The sequence below is a fragment of the Lissotriton helveticus genome, chromosome 5_2, assembly GCF_964261635.1.
Source record: "Lissotriton helveticus chromosome 5_2, aLisHel1.1, whole genome shotgun sequence".
In the NCBI taxonomy this organism is placed as follows: domain Eukaryota; kingdom Metazoa; phylum Chordata; class Amphibia; order Caudata; family Salamandridae; genus Lissotriton; species Lissotriton helveticus.
In genome coordinates, this window is record NC_136066.1 from 13,048,486 (window position 1) to 13,065,060 (window position 16,575).

The 16,575-nt window shown below is 52.7% G+C and overlaps 1 protein-coding gene across 1 annotated transcript in view; it reads right to left on the minus strand.

Moving 5' to 3' along the window:
* The window catches only part of LOC144761176 (adenylate kinase isoenzyme 5-like), a 235,196-nt gene extending 230,286 nt beyond the window's left edge, over window positions 1–4,910 (minus strand). Inside the window, exon 1 of the mRNA XM_078646684.1 lies at window positions 4,727–4,910. Coding sequence (XP_078502810.1) covers window positions 4,727–4,910 — 184 coding nt within the window. The remainder of the gene's footprint in view (window positions 1–4,726) is intronic.
* Window positions 4,911–16,575: the final 11,665 nt, after the last annotated feature.

The following is a 16,575-nucleotide window of genomic DNA, read 5'->3' on the forward strand; positions in this document are numbered from 1 at the left end:
ATGTCTAAGTATTTTGTACCCACTATTACTTTGGATACATCGTATGCTCATAGACACAATCTGACTTGCATGTTATCTGATATCGAAAAGAAATTCGAAGATCGACATAGGCAGACTTTATTTAGGCCAGATCCAAAACATGAAGTTATCCCATGGACACAGGAAGAATTAGACCATAAGGCAAAGGGAAGCTCTGGTCCAATAGCTTTGGACTTTCAGCAATAAGGCAGACCCTCCAGGATATCGCGATTTCGCGATTTCGCGATTTGCCGCGAAATCGGCACTTTTTTAAAAATGCCGCGATTTTTACCAAAGTGCCCGCGAAATCGGCACTTTAGTAGAAATCGCGGCATTTTTACAAAGCCGCTATATCCTGGGGGTCTAATGGATGTAATCCTGTTCCTGGGATTAACTCAGAGGTTCCACTAGGGGGAGCTGCAGTCTCGCTGCATTTCTGGACAGTCAGCTACCTTACTCTGCGCCTTGCATGGAGCTGAAATGCAAAGCGCCAACAATCTGTTACTCTCGTTGCGTGAATCATCTGAGAGGCTAGTAGATTTCCAGAACGAGGAGGAGGCTTGCCTGTTAATGGGAGGTGCAGGGGGGTTGGGGAGCCGAACTATCTTGGGGACTAAAATCGGATCCGTCTGGGCTACGGATTGATTTGTCTGATGGAGAATAAGTGGTACACGTGTGTACTAGGGAGAAACTTTTTGAGTGACACTTTTTTTGTTTATGACCTTTCATTATTTTGTTGAAAAGCTGGGCGTTTTATGGGCACGTATCCTCCTGATTTGCAAGGAGGAGCGTTAGATGGGTCAAAGACCTGAAACGTGTGCTGAGGAGACAATGTAGACGTTTGTTTTTGTACGGAAAGGGAACGTTTTGTATTCTCAGAGCGATTGCATTTCCTATGTATGCTACATCAGCGGTAGCAAGCGCTATGTAAATGCAAACCTTTTTCTTCTTCTGGTAGACTGCTTTAGCTATCTGCTGCAGACAGCTTAACACACACTACTCCACAGAGCACGTTTTCGGTCTGTCCTGTGCAGGTGATAGGATCAGTTTCTTGTCTATCCTAGTTGGTTTCTTTTTATTGGATGGCTTTCTTTCCTATTTTTGCATATGTCCCTTTCAGTTAGTATTTCTTCTTTACCTTTCATTTTGATCAGACAAAGTGTATTCTTCCATTGCTGAGCAACTTTTTACAATAACCTCAGCATCATCTTCAGCATTTATAAAAAGTGCGTTTGAAATGTACCGAACATGTTTGCCACCAGTTTATTTTTTAATGTTGTGACTTTGAGCTATTTTACGCTCTGTTAGCTTAATAGAGTTATAAAAGGAACATCCGATGTGTGATAGGTAGATGAAACCTAAATGTTCACTTCCACATTTTATTTTTTGTTTTTGTATTGTCCTTCTACGATCAGGAGGTCACTTCAAATTCCTAATCAAAATGTAATGTGATGACAATCATGTTTTTTTATGCTTCACAAATTGTTTTTGGCTGCCTTTGTTGAACATTACAATCACATTCGATTCTCTTGAACAATTTCTCGGCTTGTATTTGTTCTGTGGGAGTGTGCATATTTGTTTGGAAGTTAATACTATGTAAGTGATCGTTTAAACACGTGGTTATTCTTTCTTTAAATGAAGCGTTGTCTATTACCTTAATCATTTGCTTCTTTGCCTGACAAGCTTGTTGGAATGTATTGTTTATAAATAATAAATAAATATGTACATCATACATTTGGTAACACCTTAGCCCAGCACACACAGACCACAAACACACTGGGAACAACACACACAGACCACACACACACCAGAGACTAACACACACAGACCACAGACACACCATGGACCAACACACACAGATATCTGTGTTTGTTGTAGGAAAAAAGTACAAATAAAATGCCGCTAAATTGCCGCTAAATTTCCATATTTGTGCCGCTAAATTTCCATTTTTGTGCCGCTAAATTTGCTAATCCATGCCGCTATATCCTGGGGGGTCTGATAAGGGAAAGTGTGCATTAGACACCCGTCACCATATATGACAAAATATTTGTGGGTGAAAGTGATTGTGAACACATTTTCTTAATTGAGGAGTCAATAAGAAAGGCGCTGTTGGATAAATTAACGATAGTTCCAAATGTGTATTTTGTGTGTGGAAAAAGGGCCTATGTGAAATTGCCTAAGAATTGATATGGTACATGTTATTTGGCTGTGATATTCCCTAAAATAGTCCATGTGGATGAAATGTGGCCTTTGGAAGGAAGGAAAAGGATCTCACAGAGGGAAACGTGGTGCAAGTGCGGGAGGAATTGTTGGAGATGTATTTGGAGCCATGATACCTAGTGTGGGTGAGATTCTGAATGATGTGAAAATTAGAAAATTGGCAACAATAGTGGATAAGCTCTCTTTGAATACAGCTCAAATTGTATTACTTGTTGATGGAGAGATGGTTTCGATAAGGGCTATGGTTCTTCAAAATCGTCTTGCTTTAGACGTACTATTAGCAAAAGCCGGAGGAGTCTGTAAATTATTGAAAGTTCAACAGTGCTGCACATATATTCCTGACAATAGTCGGGATTTACGAAAATATATTAGTAACATCTCAGAGATACATCAAGATGTATGTGATTTGGCTGCAGATGTGATGTAATGTAATGTATGTATACTTGTAAAGCGCACTGTTACCTCGTTACGTGGTGTCCTGGCGCTGTATACCGCAGATTGGAATTGGGAACAAATTGGCAAGGGATTTGAGAAGATTGGAAGCTGGTTTGGAAGTCTGGGACAAGGAATAATGGGATACATCTTGAAACTTATCATAATAGCAGTCATTTGTATAACTGTACTATTGGGAGCCATCAAAGCTTACAAATGGCAAAATATATTTTATCGTTTGCAGTGGTTCGTGACTATTAAGATGCATTTATTCAAATCATATGAGCATTAAAATGTTGTATGTACATTTCAGTAGGATTTCGTATGTATTAGAAAAGCCTATAATTCCTGTATGCATAATGTGGAGAATCACATTATACCTATATATTGTAACTGCGTATCGTTTAAGTTGCCTGCACTGTAGGCCCAACACTGCAGGTTGTTTTGAATATTCGTCTCTCCTTGGTTGCTCAAGAAATCATTAAATTAATCCTTTTTGTATGCGAAGACAGTATGTTCTCATCCCACTGCAGGTGCAGGAATTCTACCTCGTTATTCTTGGATTCAAGGAGATACCCGGAATGTCTTTGAAGAAGATTAGAAGGCGAAAACAAGGACGCCTTTCGTGTCTGGCTGATCTCGGAACCAAGGCCACTGAGAAGGAGCTGAACAACACGGCTCCTGTGGAAAAGTACAGAAGGTTGCAATTGAAAGTTTATCATGTGACTTATTGGGGGCTGAACTTTGTCTATTTGTATGATGCACAGGGACAGATTCGAGAGACATATGGATTTTTTCGGAGGAGAAGGAGCATCTTAGAGCGAGCTCCATAGCCTTAAGCTATCAGACCCATTTGACGTGCGTACTTCTTAGGAAGTCAACACGTGCTGAGACCTTTGGGGTATGATATAAGGGAGATAGGCAGGACCTCATCGAGAGCAGAGCAGTGAAAGATAACTTTTGTTGTCCTTCTCCATGAAAAAGGAATTGGACTCGGCTTCTATTTGGGTTGTATTTTGATTTTGGAATTTATCACATTATGCCTTTTATGCCGAATGAATTATATTTGTAGAATCGGCTCTCTATTGATTTTTATATACTTATTTACTCTAATATTAAGATGTGTTTATACTTTATATTCAATTATTTTTGGCCTTATAATAAATCCATAAAACTGGAGTCTGGAGTCTGTGGTTTTTAAGTGTGCTAAATTGTAAGTATAATCTTGACTTGTTTACTCCCCTCAACCACTTTCAGCAGGAAAATAAAAGACCATCAGTGCTGACTTTAGTAGGGAGGCGAGGAGTACATTTAGCGTAATCAGTCATGATCTTGTGTAGATGTTGAAAAGTAGAAGTGAGATGGCTGACCATTGAGCGGCTCCTGCTTTAAAGCTGTAAGGTTTAGGAGAGAACGGGGGAGCGTGGGTGCTGTTTGTTTTGGTGTGTAGGTAGGATGTGGCATAAGGGAAGGATGTGCCCTCTATTCTGCGTCCTCAAGTCTTTGGATGAGTGTACAGTGGCCCACTGTGCCAAGGCTGCTGAAAGGTCCTAGAGAAGAAAGGCTGTTCAGCTCTACCGTGTTTACAAGGTCACCTCAGGTGGAGATAATAGCTAATGTAGCACCTCTTCCAGTCAGGAGCTGCTGATGAGTGTTCTGACTGGGATGGCAGCAGAGGATGAAAGACATTTTTGAAACTTTGAGGTGGAGGAGGGTAGAGGGGCCGCCTGCTGGCTTCAGTCAGTGATAGTTCTCTGAAGGGGTCTGGAGACTGTGCTTGCCTTTCCCTGGAGGATTTTGTAGCAAATGGAGTTTGTTTTAGTTTTTTGCTCACCAGGTAGTAAAAACCTCCAGCCACAGTTGGTCCCTCACCCCATTTCTGCCACCAGATGTGAACAGCTGCCCCCATACATCACTCCATCACATTAGCTTCAATCACGGTGTAACACACTCGAGTCTCCAGGACTCTGTCTTGAGGGCACCCAGCACACACCTCAGGGTCATGACCCCCAGGGCCCTCCACAGACCACTCTGACAGCCCCCGCCCGACACTCACCTGTCCAGAACACCGGCCTCCGCCCCAGCCCACCATGGATGGGCGGCAGGGTCCGAGGCTCCTGGCCAATGAATGTGTCCCACTGGACCTTGTCAGGGCCACCCAGGAGCCGGGCCCTCTGCAGGCAGCTCTCCAGGAAATCCAGGGGGTCTTCTGGCCGGTAATACATCAAGCCTGTGAGCATGCTCTGTGGAGAGAGAAAGAGCAAGTGAGACCCATGTGAGGGAGCGCAGAGGAGCTCTGTGGAGAGAAAAAGAGCAAGTGAGACCCCTGTGAGGGAGCGCAGAGGAGCTCTGTGGAGAGAAAAAGAGCAAGTGAGACCCTTGTGAGGGAACGCAGAGGAGCTCTGTGGAGAGAAAGAGCATGTGAGACCCCTGAGGGAGCGTAGCAGAGCTCTGTGGAGAGAGAAAGAGCAAGTGAGACCCCTGTGAGGGAACGCAGAGGAGCTCTGTGGAGAGAGAAGAAGCAAGTGAGACCCCTGTGAGGGAGTGCAGAGGAGCTCTGTGGAGAGAAAAAGAGCAAGTGAGACCCCTGTGAGGGAACGCAGAGGAGCTCTGTGGAGAGGGAAGAAGCAAGTGAGACCCCTGTGGGAGTGCGAAGGAGCTCTGTGGAGAGAGAAAGAGCAAGTGAGACCCCTGGGGGCAGCTCAGAGGAGCTCTGTGGAGAGAGAAGAAGCAAGTGAGACCCCTGGGGGAGCAGTACAGAGGAGCTCTGTGGAGAGAAAAGAAGCAAGTGAGACCCCTGAGGGAGCAATGCAGAGGAGCTCTGTGGGGAGAGAAGAAACAAGTGAGACCCCTGTGAGGGAGCGCAGAGGAGCTCTGTGGAGAGAGAAGAAGCAAGTGAGACCCCTGTGAAGGAGCACAGAGGAGCTCTGTGGAGAGAGAAAGAGCAAGTGAGACCCCTGGGGGCAGATCAGAGGAGCTCTGTGGAGAGAGAAGAAGCAGGTGAGACCCCTGAAGGTGCAGTGCAGAGGAGCTCTGTGGAGAGAGGAAGAGCAAGTGAGACCCCTGGGGGCAGCTCAGAGGAGCTCTGTGGAGAGAGAAGAAGCAAGTGAGACCCCTGAGGGAGCGCAGAGGAGCTCTGTGGAGAGAGAAGAGGCAAGTGAGACCCCTGCTGGAGCACAGAGGAGCTCTGTGGAGAGAGAAGAGGCAAGTGAGACCCCTGGGGGAGTGCAGAGGAGCTCTGTGGAGAGAGAAGCAAGTGAGACCCCTGGGGGAGTACAGAGGAGCTCTGTGGAGAGAGAAGAAGCAAGTGAGACCCCTGAGGGAGCAGAGGTGTGCTGTGGGGAGAGAAGAAACAAGTGAGACCCCTGTGAGGGAGCGCAGAGGAGCTCTGTGGAGAGAGAAAGAGCAAGTGAGACCCTTGTGAGGGAGTGCAGAGGTTATCTGTGGAGAGAGAAGAAGCAAGTGAGACCCCTGGGGGCAGATCAGAGGAGCTCTGTGGAGAGAGAAAGAGCAAGTGAGACCCCTTGGGCCAGCTTAAAGGAGCTCTGTGGAGAGAGAAGAAGCAAGTGAGACCCCTGAGGGAGCAATGCAGAGGAGCTCTGTGGGGAGAGAAAAACAAGTGAGACCCCTGTGAGGGAGAGCAGAGGAGCTCTGTGGAGAGAGAAGAAGCAAGTGAGACCTCTGATGGAGTGCAGAGGAGCTCTGTGGAGAGAGAAGAAGCAAGTGAGACCCCTGTGAAGGAGCACAGAGGAGCTCTGTGGAGAGAGAAAGAGAAAGTGAGACCCCTGGGGGCAGATCAGAGGACCTCTGTGGAGAGAGAATAAGCAGGTGAGACCCCTGAGGGTGCAGTGCAGAGGAGCTCTGTGGAGAGAGGAAGAGCAAGTGAGACCCCTGGGGGCAGCTCAGAGGAGCTCTGTGGAGAGAGAAGAGAGAGAAGAGAGAGAAGCAAGTGAGACCCCTGAGGGAGCGCAGAGGAGCTCTGTGGAGAGAGAAAGAGAAAGTGAGACCCCTGGGGGCAGATCAGAGGACCTCTGTGGAGAGAGAAGAAGCAGGTGAGACCCCTGAGGGTGCAGTGCAGAGGAGCTCTGTGGAGAGAGGAAGAGCAAGTGAGACCCCTGGGGGCAGCTCAGAGGAGCTCTGTGGAGAGAGAAGAGAGAGAAGAGAGAGAAGCAAGTGAGACCCCTGAGGGAGCGCAGAGGAGCTCTGTGGAGAGAGAAGAGGCAAGTGAGACCCCTGCTGGAGCACAGAGGAGCTCTGTGGAGAGAGAAGAGGCAAGTGAGACCCCTGGGGGAGCAGTGCAGAGGAGCTCTGTGGAGAGAGAAGAAGCAAGTGAGACCCCTGGGGGAGTACAGAGGAGCTCTGTGGAGAGAGAAGAAGCAAGTGAGACCCCTGAGGGAGCAGAGGTGCGCTGTGGGGAGAGAAGAAAGAAGTGAGACCCCTGTGAGGGAGCGCAGAGGAGCTCTGTGGAGAGAGAAAGAGCAAGTGAGACCCCTGTGAGGGACTACAGAGGAGCTCTGTGGAGAGAGAAGAAGCAAGTGAGACCCCTGGGGGCATCTCAGAGAAGCTCTGTGGAGAGAGAAAGAGCAAGTGAGACACCTGGGTGCAGCTCAGAGGAGCTCTGTGGAGAGAGAAGAAGCAAGTGAGACCCCTGGGGGAGTAGTACAGAGGAGCTCTGTGGAGAGAAAAGAAGCAAGTGAGACCCCTGAGGGAGCAATGCAGAGGAGCTCTGTGGTGAGAGAAGAAACAAGTGAGACCCTGTGAGGGAGCGCAGAGGAGCTCTGTGGAGAGAGAAGAAGCAAGTGAGACCCCTGAGGGAGTGCACAGGAGCTCTGTGGAGAGAGAAGAAGCAAGTGAGACCCCTGTGAAGGAGCACAGAGGAGCTCTGTGGAGAGAGAAAGAGCAAGTGAGACCCATGGGGGCAGATCAGAGGAGCTCTGTGGAGAGAAAAGAGGCAGGTGAGACCCCTGAGGGTACAGTGCAGAGGAGCTCTGTGGAGAGAGGAAGAGCAAGTGAGACCCCTGGGGCCAGCTCAGAGGAGCTCTGTGGAGAGAGAAGAAGCAAGTGAGACCCCTGAGGGAGCGCAGAGGAGCTCTGTGCAGAGAGAAGAAGCAAGTGAGACCCCTGTGAGGGTGCACAGAGGAGCTCTGTGGAGAGAGAAGAAGCAAGTGAGACCCCTGTGGGAGTGCGAAGGAGCTCTGTGGAGAGAGAAAGAGCAAGTGAGACACCTGAGGGAGCAGTGCTGAGAAGCTCTGTGGGGGGAGTAGAAGCAAGTGGGACCCCTGAGGGAGTGCAGAGAAGATCTGTGGAGAGAGGAGGCAGCAGTGAGACACCTACGCAGGAGTGCAGAGGAGCTTTGTGGAGAGAGAAGAAGCAAGTGAGACCCCTGGGGGCAGCTCAGAGGAGCTCTGTGGAGAGAGAAGAAGCAAGTGAGACCCTGAGGGTGCAGTGCAGAGGAGCTCTGTGGAGAGAGAAGAAGCAAGTGGGACCCCTGAGGGTGCGGTGCAGAGGAGCTCTGTGGAGAGAGAAAGAGCAAGTGAGACCCCTGGGGGCAGCTCAGAGGAGCTCTGTGGAGAGAGAAGAAGCAAGTGAGACCCCTGGGGGAGCAGTACAGAGGAGCTCTGTGGAGAGAAAAGAAGCAAGTGAGACCCCTGAGGGAGCAATGCAGAGGAGCTCTGTGGGGAGAGAAGAAACAAGTGAGACCCCTGTGAGGGAGCGCAGAGGAGCTCTGTGGAGAGAGAAGAAGCAAGTGAGACCCCTGTGAAGGAGCACAGAGGAGCTCTGTGGAGAGAGAAAGAGCAAGTGAGACCCCTGGGGCAGATCAGAGGAGCTCTGTGGAGAGAGAAGAAGCAGGTGAGACCCCTGAAGGTGCAGTGCAGAGGAGCTCTGTGGAGAGAGGAAGAGCAAGTGAGACCCCTGGGGGCAGCTCAGAGGAGCTCTGTGGAGAGAGAAGAAGCAAGTGAGACCCTGGAGGGAGCGCAGAGGAGCTCTGTGGAGAGAGAAGAGGCAAGTGAGACCCCTGCTGGAGCACAGAGGAGCTCTGTGGAGAGAGAAGAGGCAAGTGAGACCCCTGGGGGAGTGCAGAGGAGCTCTGTGGAGAGAGAAGCAAGTGAGACCCCTGGGGGAGCAGTGCAGAGGAGCTCTGTGGAGAGAGAAGCAAGTGAGACCCCTGGGGGAGTACAGAGGAGCTCTGTGGAGAGAGAAGAAGCAAGTGAGACCCCTGAGGGAGCAGAGGTGCGCTGTGGGGAGAGAAGAAACAAGTGAGACCCCTGTGAGGGAGCGCAGAGGAGCTCTGTGGAGAGAGAAAGAGCAAGTGAGACCCCTGTGAGGGAGTGCAGAGGAGATCTGTGGAGAGAGAAAAACAAGTGAGACCCCTGTGAGGGAGCGCAGAGGAGCTCTGTGGAGAGAGAAGAAGCAAGTGAGACCCCTGATGGAGTGCAGAGGAGCTCTGTGGAGAGAGAAGAAGCAAGTGAGACCCCTTGGGGCAGCTCGAAGGAGCTCTGTGGAGAGAGAAGCAAGTGAGACCCCTGGGGGAGCAATACAGAGGAGCTCTGTGGAGAGAAAAGAAGCAAGTGAGACCCCTGAGGGAGCAATGCAGAGGAGCTCTGTGGGGAGAGAAAAACAAGTGAGACCCCTGTGAGGGAGCGCAGAGGAGCTCTGTGGAGAGAGAAGAAGCAAGTGAGACCCCTGATGGAGTGCAGAGGAGCTCTGTGGAGAGAGAAGAAGCAAGTGAGACCCCTGTGAAGGAGCACAGAGGAGCTCTGTGGAGAGAGAAAGAGCAAGTGAGATCCCTGGGGGCAGATCAGAGGACCTCTGTGGAGAGAGAAGAAGCAGGTGCGACCCCTGAGGGTGCAGTGCAGAGGAGCTCTGTGGAGAGAGAAGAAGCAAGTGAGACCCCTGAGGGAGCGCAGAGGAGCTCTGTGGAGAGAGAAGAGGCAAGTGAGACCCCTGCTGGAGCACAGAGAAGCTCTGTGGAGAGAGAAGAGGCAAGTGAGACCCCTGGGGGAGCAGTGCAAAGGAGCTCTGTGGAGAGAGAAGCAAGTGAGACCCCTGAGGGAGCAGAGGTGCGCTGTGGGGAGAGAAGAAACAAGTGAGACCCCTGTGAGGGAGCGCAGAGGAGCTCTGTGGAGAGAGAAAGAGCAAGTGAGACCCCTGTGAGGGACTGCAGAGGAGCTCTGTGGAGAGAGAAGAAGCAAGTGAGACCCCTGGAGGCATCTCAGAGGAGCTCTGTGGAGAGAGAAAGAGCAAGTGAGACACCTGGGTGCAGCTCAGAGGAGCTCTGTGGAGAGAGAAGAAGCAAGTGAGACCCCTGGGGGAGTAGTACAGAGGAGCTCTGTGGAGAGAAAAGAAGCAAGTGAGACCCCTGAGGGAGCAATGCAGAGGAGCTCTGTGGGGAGAGAAGAAACAAGTGAGACCCCTGTGAGGGAGCGCAGAGGAGCTCTGTGGAGAGAGAAGAAGCAAGTGAGACCCCTGAGGGAGTGCAGAGGAGCTCTGTGGAGAGAGAAGAAGCAAGTGAGACCTCTGTGAAGGAGCACAGAGGAGCTCTGTGGAGAGAGAAAGAGCAAGTGAGACCCATGGGGCAGATCAGAGGAGCTCTGTGGAGAGAAAAGAGGCAGGTGAGACCCCTGAGGGTACAGTGCAGAGGAGCTCTGTGGAGAGAGGAAGAGCAAGTGAGACCCCTGGGGCCAGCTCAGAGGAGCTCTGTGGAGAGAGAAGAAGCAAGTGAGACCCCTGAGGGAGCGCAGAGGAGCTCTGTGCAGAGAGAAGAAGCAAGTGAGACCCCTGTGAGGGTGCGCAGAGGAGCTCTGTGGAGAGAGAAGAAGCAAGTGAGACCCCTTTGGGAGTGCGAAGGAGCTCTGTGGAGAGAGAAAGAGCAAGTGAGACACCTGAGGGAGCAGTGCTGAGAAGCTCTGTGGGGGGAGTAGAAGCAAGTGGGACCCCTGAGGGAGTGCAGAGAAGCTCTGTGGAGAGAGGAGGCAGCAGTGAGACACCTACGCAGGAGTGCAGAGGAGCTTTGTGGAGAGAGAAGAAGCAAGTGAGACCCCTGGGGGCAGCTCAGAGGAGCTCTGTGGAGAGAGAGGAAGCAAGTGAGACCCCTGGGGCAGCCCAGAGGAGCTTTGTGGAGAGAGAAGAAGCAAGTGAGACCCCTGAGGGTGCAGTGCAGAGGAGCTCTGTGGAGAGAGAAGAAGCAAGTGGGACCGCTGAGGGTGCGGTGCAGAGGAGCTCTGTGGAGAGAGAAGAAGCAAGTGAGACCCCTGAGGGTGCAGTGCAGAGGAGCTCTGTGGAGAGAGAAGAAGAAGGTGAGACCCCTGAGGGTGCAGTGCAGAGGAGCTCTGTGGAGAGAGAAGAAGCAAGTGGGACCCCTGAGGGTGCAGTGCAGAGGAGCTCTGTGGAGAGAGAAGAAGCAAGTGAGACTCCTGAGGGTGCAGTTCAGAGGAGCTCTGTGGAGAGAGAAGAAGCAAGTGAGACCCCTGGGGGAGCAGGGCAGATGAGCTCTGTGGAGAGAGAAAGAGCAAGTGGGACCCCTGAGGGTGCAGTGCAGAGGAGCTCTGTGGAGAGAGTAGAAGCAAGTGAGACCCCTGTGAGGGAGCAGAGTAGCTCTGTGGAGAGAGAAGAGAAGCAAGTGAGACCCCTGAGGGAGCGCAGAGGAGCTCAGTGGAGGGAGAAGAAGCAAGTGAGACCCCTGTGAGCGAGCGCAGAATAGCTCTGTGGAGAGAGAAGAAGCAAGTGAGACCCCTGTGAGGGTGCAGTGCAGAGGAGCTCTGTGGAGAGAGAAGAAGCAAGTGAGACCCCTGGGGAGTAGTGCAGAGGAGCTCTGTGGAGAGAGAAGAAGCAAGTGAGACCCCTGTGAGGGAGCTGAGAGGAGCTCTGTGGAGAGAGAAGAAGCAAGTGGGACCCCTGAGGGAGCAGTCCTGAGGAGCTTTGTGGAGAGAGAAGAAGCAAGTGAGATCCCTGTGAGGGAGCGCAGAGGAGCTCTGTGGAGAGAGCAGAAGCAAGTGAGACCCCTGGGGAGCAGTGCAGTGGAGCTCTGCGGAGAGAGAAGAAGCAAGTGAGACCCCTGTGAGGGAGCGTAGAGGAGCTCCGTGGAGAGAGAAGAAACAAGTAAGACCCCTGAGGGAGTGCAGAGAAGCTCTGTGGAGAGAGAAGAAGCAAGTGAGAACCCGGAGGGAGTGCAGAGGAGCTCTGTGGAGAGAGAAGAAGCAAGTGAGACCCCTGTGAGGGAGCTGAGAGGAGCTCTGTGGAGAGAGAGAGAAGAAGCAAGTGACACCCCTGTGAGGGAGTGCAGAGGAGATCTGTGGAGAGAGAAGAAGCAAGTGAGACCCCTGGGGGCAGCTCAGATGAGCTCTGTGGAGAGAGAAAGAGCAAGTGAGACCCCTTGGGGCAGCTCAGAGGAGCTCTGTGGAGAGAGAAGAAGCAAGTGAGACCCCTGGGGGAGCAGTACAGAGGAGCTCTGTGGAGATAAAAGAAGCAAGTGAGACCCCTGAGGGAGCAATGCAGAGGAGCTCTGTGGGGAGAGAAAAACAAGTGAGACCCCTGTGAGGGAGCGCACAGGAGCTCTGTGGAGAGAGAAGAAGCAAGGGAGACCCCTGAGGGAGTGCAGAGGAGCTCTGTGGAGAGAGAAGAAGCAAGTGAGACCCCTGTGAAGGAGCACAGAGGAGCTCTGTGGAGAGAGAAAGAGCAAGTGAGACCCCTGGGGGCAGATCAGAGGAGCTCTGTGGAGAGAGAAGAAGCAGGTGAGACCCCTGAGGGTGCGGTGCAGAGGAGCTCTGTGGAGAGAGGAAGAGCAAGTGAGACCCCTGGGGGCAGCTCAGAGGAGCTCTGTGGAGAGAGAAGAAGCAAGTGAGACCCCTGCTGGAGCACAGAGGAGCTCTGTGGAGAGAGAAGAGGCAAGTGAGACCCCTGGGGGAGCAGTGCAGAGGAGCTCTGTGGAGAGAGAAGCAAGTGAGACCCCTGGGGGAGTACAGAGGTGCTCTGTGGAGAGAGAAGAAGCAAGTGAGACCCCTGAGGGAGCAGAGGTGCGCTGTGGGGAGAGAAGAAACAAGTGAGACCCCTGTGAGGGAGCGCAGAGGAGCTCTGTGGAGAGAGAAAGAGAAAGTGAGACCCCTGTGAGGGACTGCAGAGGAGCTCTGTGGAGAGAGAAGAAGCAAGTGAGACCCCTGGGGGCAGCTCAGAGGAGCTCTGTGGAGAGAGAAAGAGCAAGTGAGACACCTGGGGGCAGCTCAGAGGAGCTCTGTGGAGAGAGAAGAAGCAAGTGAGACCCCTGGGGGAGCAGTACAGAGGAGATCTGTGGAGAGAAAAGAAGCAAGTGAGACCCCTGAGGGAGCAATGCAGAGGAGCTCTGTGGGGAGAGAAGAAACAAGTGAGACCCCTGTGAGGGAGCGCAGAGGTGCTCTGTGGAGAGAGAAGAAGCAAGTGAGACCCCTGAGGGAGTGCAGAGGAGCTCTGTGGAGAGAGAAGAAGCAAGTGAGACCCCTGTGAAGGAGCACAGATGGGGCAGATCAGAGGAGCTCTGTGGAGAGAAAAGAAGCAGGTGAGACCCCTGAGGGTACAGTGCAGAGGAGCTCTGTGGAGAGAGGAAGAGCAAGTGAGACCCCTGAGGGAGCGCAGAGGAGCTCTGTGCAGAGAGAAAGAGCAAGTGAGACCCCTGGGGGCAGATCAGAGGAGCTCTGTGGAGAGAGAAGAAGCAGGTGAGACCCCTGAGGGTGCGGTGCAGAGGAGCTCTGTGGAGAGAGGAAGAGCAAGTGAGACCCCTGGGGGCAGCTCAGAGGAGCTCTGTGGAGAGAGAAGAAGCAAGTGAGACCCCTGCTGGAGCACAGAGGAGCTCTGTGGAGAGAGAAGAGGCAAGTGAGACCCCTGGGGGAGCAGTGCAGAGGAGCTCTGTGGAGAGAGAAGCAAGTGAGACCCCTGGGGGAGTACAGAGGTGCTCTGTGGAGAGAGAAGAAGCAAGTGAGACCCCTGAGGGAGCAGAGGTGCGCTGTGGGGAGAGAAGAAACAAGTGAGACCCCTGTGAGGGAGCGCAGAGGAGCTCTGTGGAGAGAGAAAGAGAAAGTGAGACCCCTGTGAGGGACTGCAGAGGAGCTCTGTGGAGAGAGAAGAAGCAAGTGAGACCCCTGGGGGCAGCTCAGAGGAGCTCTGTGGAGAGAGAAAGAGCAAGTGAGACACCTGGGGGCAGCTCAGAGGAGCTCTGTGGAGAGAGAAGAAGCAAGTGAGACCCCTGGGGGAGCAGTACAGAGGAGATCTGTGGAGAGAAAAGAAGCAAGTGAGACCCCTGAGGGAGCAATGCAGAGGAGCTCTGTGGGGAGAGAAGAAACAAGTGAGACCCCTGTGAGGGAGCGCAGAGGTGCTCTGTGGAGAGAGAAGAAGCAAGTGAGACCCCTGAGGGAGTGCAGAGGAGCTCTGTGGAGAGAGAAGAAGCAAGTGAGACCCCTGTGAAGGAGCACAGAGGAGCTCTGTGGAGAGAGAAAGAGCAAGTGAGACCCATGGGGCAGATCAGAGGAGCTCTGTGGAGAGAAAAGAAGCAGGTGAGACCCCTGAGGGTACAGTGCAGAGGAGCTCTGTGGAGAGAGGAAGAGCAAGTGAGACCCCTGAGGGAGCGCAGAGGAGCTCTGTGCAGAGAGAAGAAGCAAGTGAGACCCCTGTGAGGGAGCGCAGAGGAGCTCTGTGGAGAGAGAAGAAGCAAGTGAGACCCCTGTGGGAGTGCGAAGGAGCTCTGTGGAGAGAGAAAGAGCAAGTGAGACACCTGAGGAGCAGTGCTGAGGAGCTCTGTGGGGGGAATAGAAGCAAGTGGGACCCCTGAGGGAGTGCAGAGGAGCTCTGTGGAGAGAGGAGGCAGCAGTGAGACACCTACGCAGGAGTGCAGAGGAGCTTTGTGGAGAGAGAAGAAGCAAGTGAGACCCCTGGGGGCAGCTCAGAGGAGCTCTGTGGAGAGAGAAGAAGCAAGTGAGACCCCTGGGGGCAGCTCAGAGGAGCTCTGTGGAGAGAGAAGAAGCAAGTGAGACACCTGGGGGCAGCTCAGAGGAGCTCTGTGGAGAGAGAAGAAGCAAGTGAGACCCCTGGGGGAGCAGTACAGAGGAGATCTGTGGAGAGAAAAGAAGCAAGTGAGACCCCTGAGGGAGCAATGCAGAGGAACTCTGTGGGGAGAGAAGAAACATGTGAGACCCCTGTGAGGGAGCGCAGAGGAGCTCTGTGGAGAGAGAAGAAGCAAGTGAGACCCCTGAGGGAGTGCAGAGGAGCTCTGTGGAGAGAGAAGAAGCAAGTGAGACCCCTGTGAAGGAGCACAGAGGAGCTCTGTGGAGAGAGAAAGAGCAAGTGAGACCCATGGGGGCAGATCAGAGGAGCTCTGTGGAGAGAAAAGAAGCACGTGAGACCCCTGAGGGTACAGTGCAGAGGAGCTCTGTGGAGAGAGGAAGAGCAAGTGAGACCCCTGAGGGAGCGCAGAGGAGCTCTGTGCAGAGAGAAGAAGCAAGTGAGACCCCTGTGAGGGAGCGCAGAGGAGCTCTGTGGAGAGAGAAGAAGCAAGTGAGACCCCTGTGGGAGTGCGAAGGAGCTCTGTGGAGAGAGAAAGAGCAAGTGAGACACCTGAGGAGCAGTGCTGAGGAGCTCTGTGGGGGGAGTAGAAGCAAGTGGGACCCCTGAGGGAGTGCAGAGGAGCTCTGTGGAGAGAGGAGGCAGCAGTGAGACACCTACGCAGGAGTGCAGAGGAGCTTTGTGGAGAGAGAAGAAGCAAGTGAGACCCCTGGGGGCAGCTCAGAGGAGCTCTGTGGAGAGAGAAGAAGCAAGTGAGACCCCTGGGGGCAGCTCAGAGGAGCTCTGTGGAGAGAGAAGAAGCAAGTGAGACCCCTGAGGGTGCAGTGCAGAGGAGCTCTGTGGAGAGAAAAGAAGCAAGTGGGACCCCTGAGGGTGCGGTGCAGAGGAGCTCTGTGGAGAGAGAAGAAGCAAGTGAGACCCTGTGGAAAATGACTAAATTAGGTATACATAAGTGGCGTTCATTTATGTTCACCACAGCCACTTTTGAAAGTAAAGTGAAAATCACGAAACAGTGGCCACGCCATCTTGTCCCTTTTAGGCCCCATCATGCACGTAGGTGGCAGCCATTTTGTGTGTCATGACCTCTCTGCCCACTGCCAATAGCCTGCGCGTCTCTCCCCCTCATTCCCCGGCCTCGCAAGCCTTCCCCCGCGCCCCGACAGCCCCCGGTCTCTCCTGCTTGGGCCATAAACGCACCTCCAGCGCGACCCTGCCCCAGAGCCACATCCCGTGCGGAACCCTCGCACTCCTTTCATCTCTCTCACGCGAGCGGGCCTTTTGATAAACTCTCCCTCCTCGTCCATTGTCTGAACCGTTCCCAGGCCACCACCTAGCCTTGCAGCTGCAGTTTATTGCCCCTACAGTAGGAACTCACCCCATATCAAAGGAGCGGGGGTTAATCAATACCCTCACACCTCCAGATCCGACCGATCGCCCACTTTCCCGTTCCCAGCGGAATGTCCAGCTGCGCGATAACCATCACATGCTGAGATCGGGGTGGGAACTCTACTGTAGATGTGTGTGGGAACGGGCCTGGACCGGGGATTCCGAGGATGTCTTTTCTGGCCTTCAAAGAAACATTACGGATGCAATGTATGTAATAAAGCCATAAACCTGTGTATAAGAGGCCAGGCCTCAGAGATGCGGTTAGAGCACCTCGAGAAGATAACCTGTTGTCTGATTTGACGTGTTCGGCTCCGTCGGAATAAACTCCTGTTTCTAGCCTTCCAGTCTCCAGCGCCTGCCTCTTTGCTTGGTAATATTGAATGGTATGAGAGGCGGCTATCGCCGGGCAAATACTGAAGGTTCTTGGTCGACATCGGCCCTGCCTTTTTACAATTGGCGTCCCAAATGTGGGGCCCATCAGCGACACGTGGATCC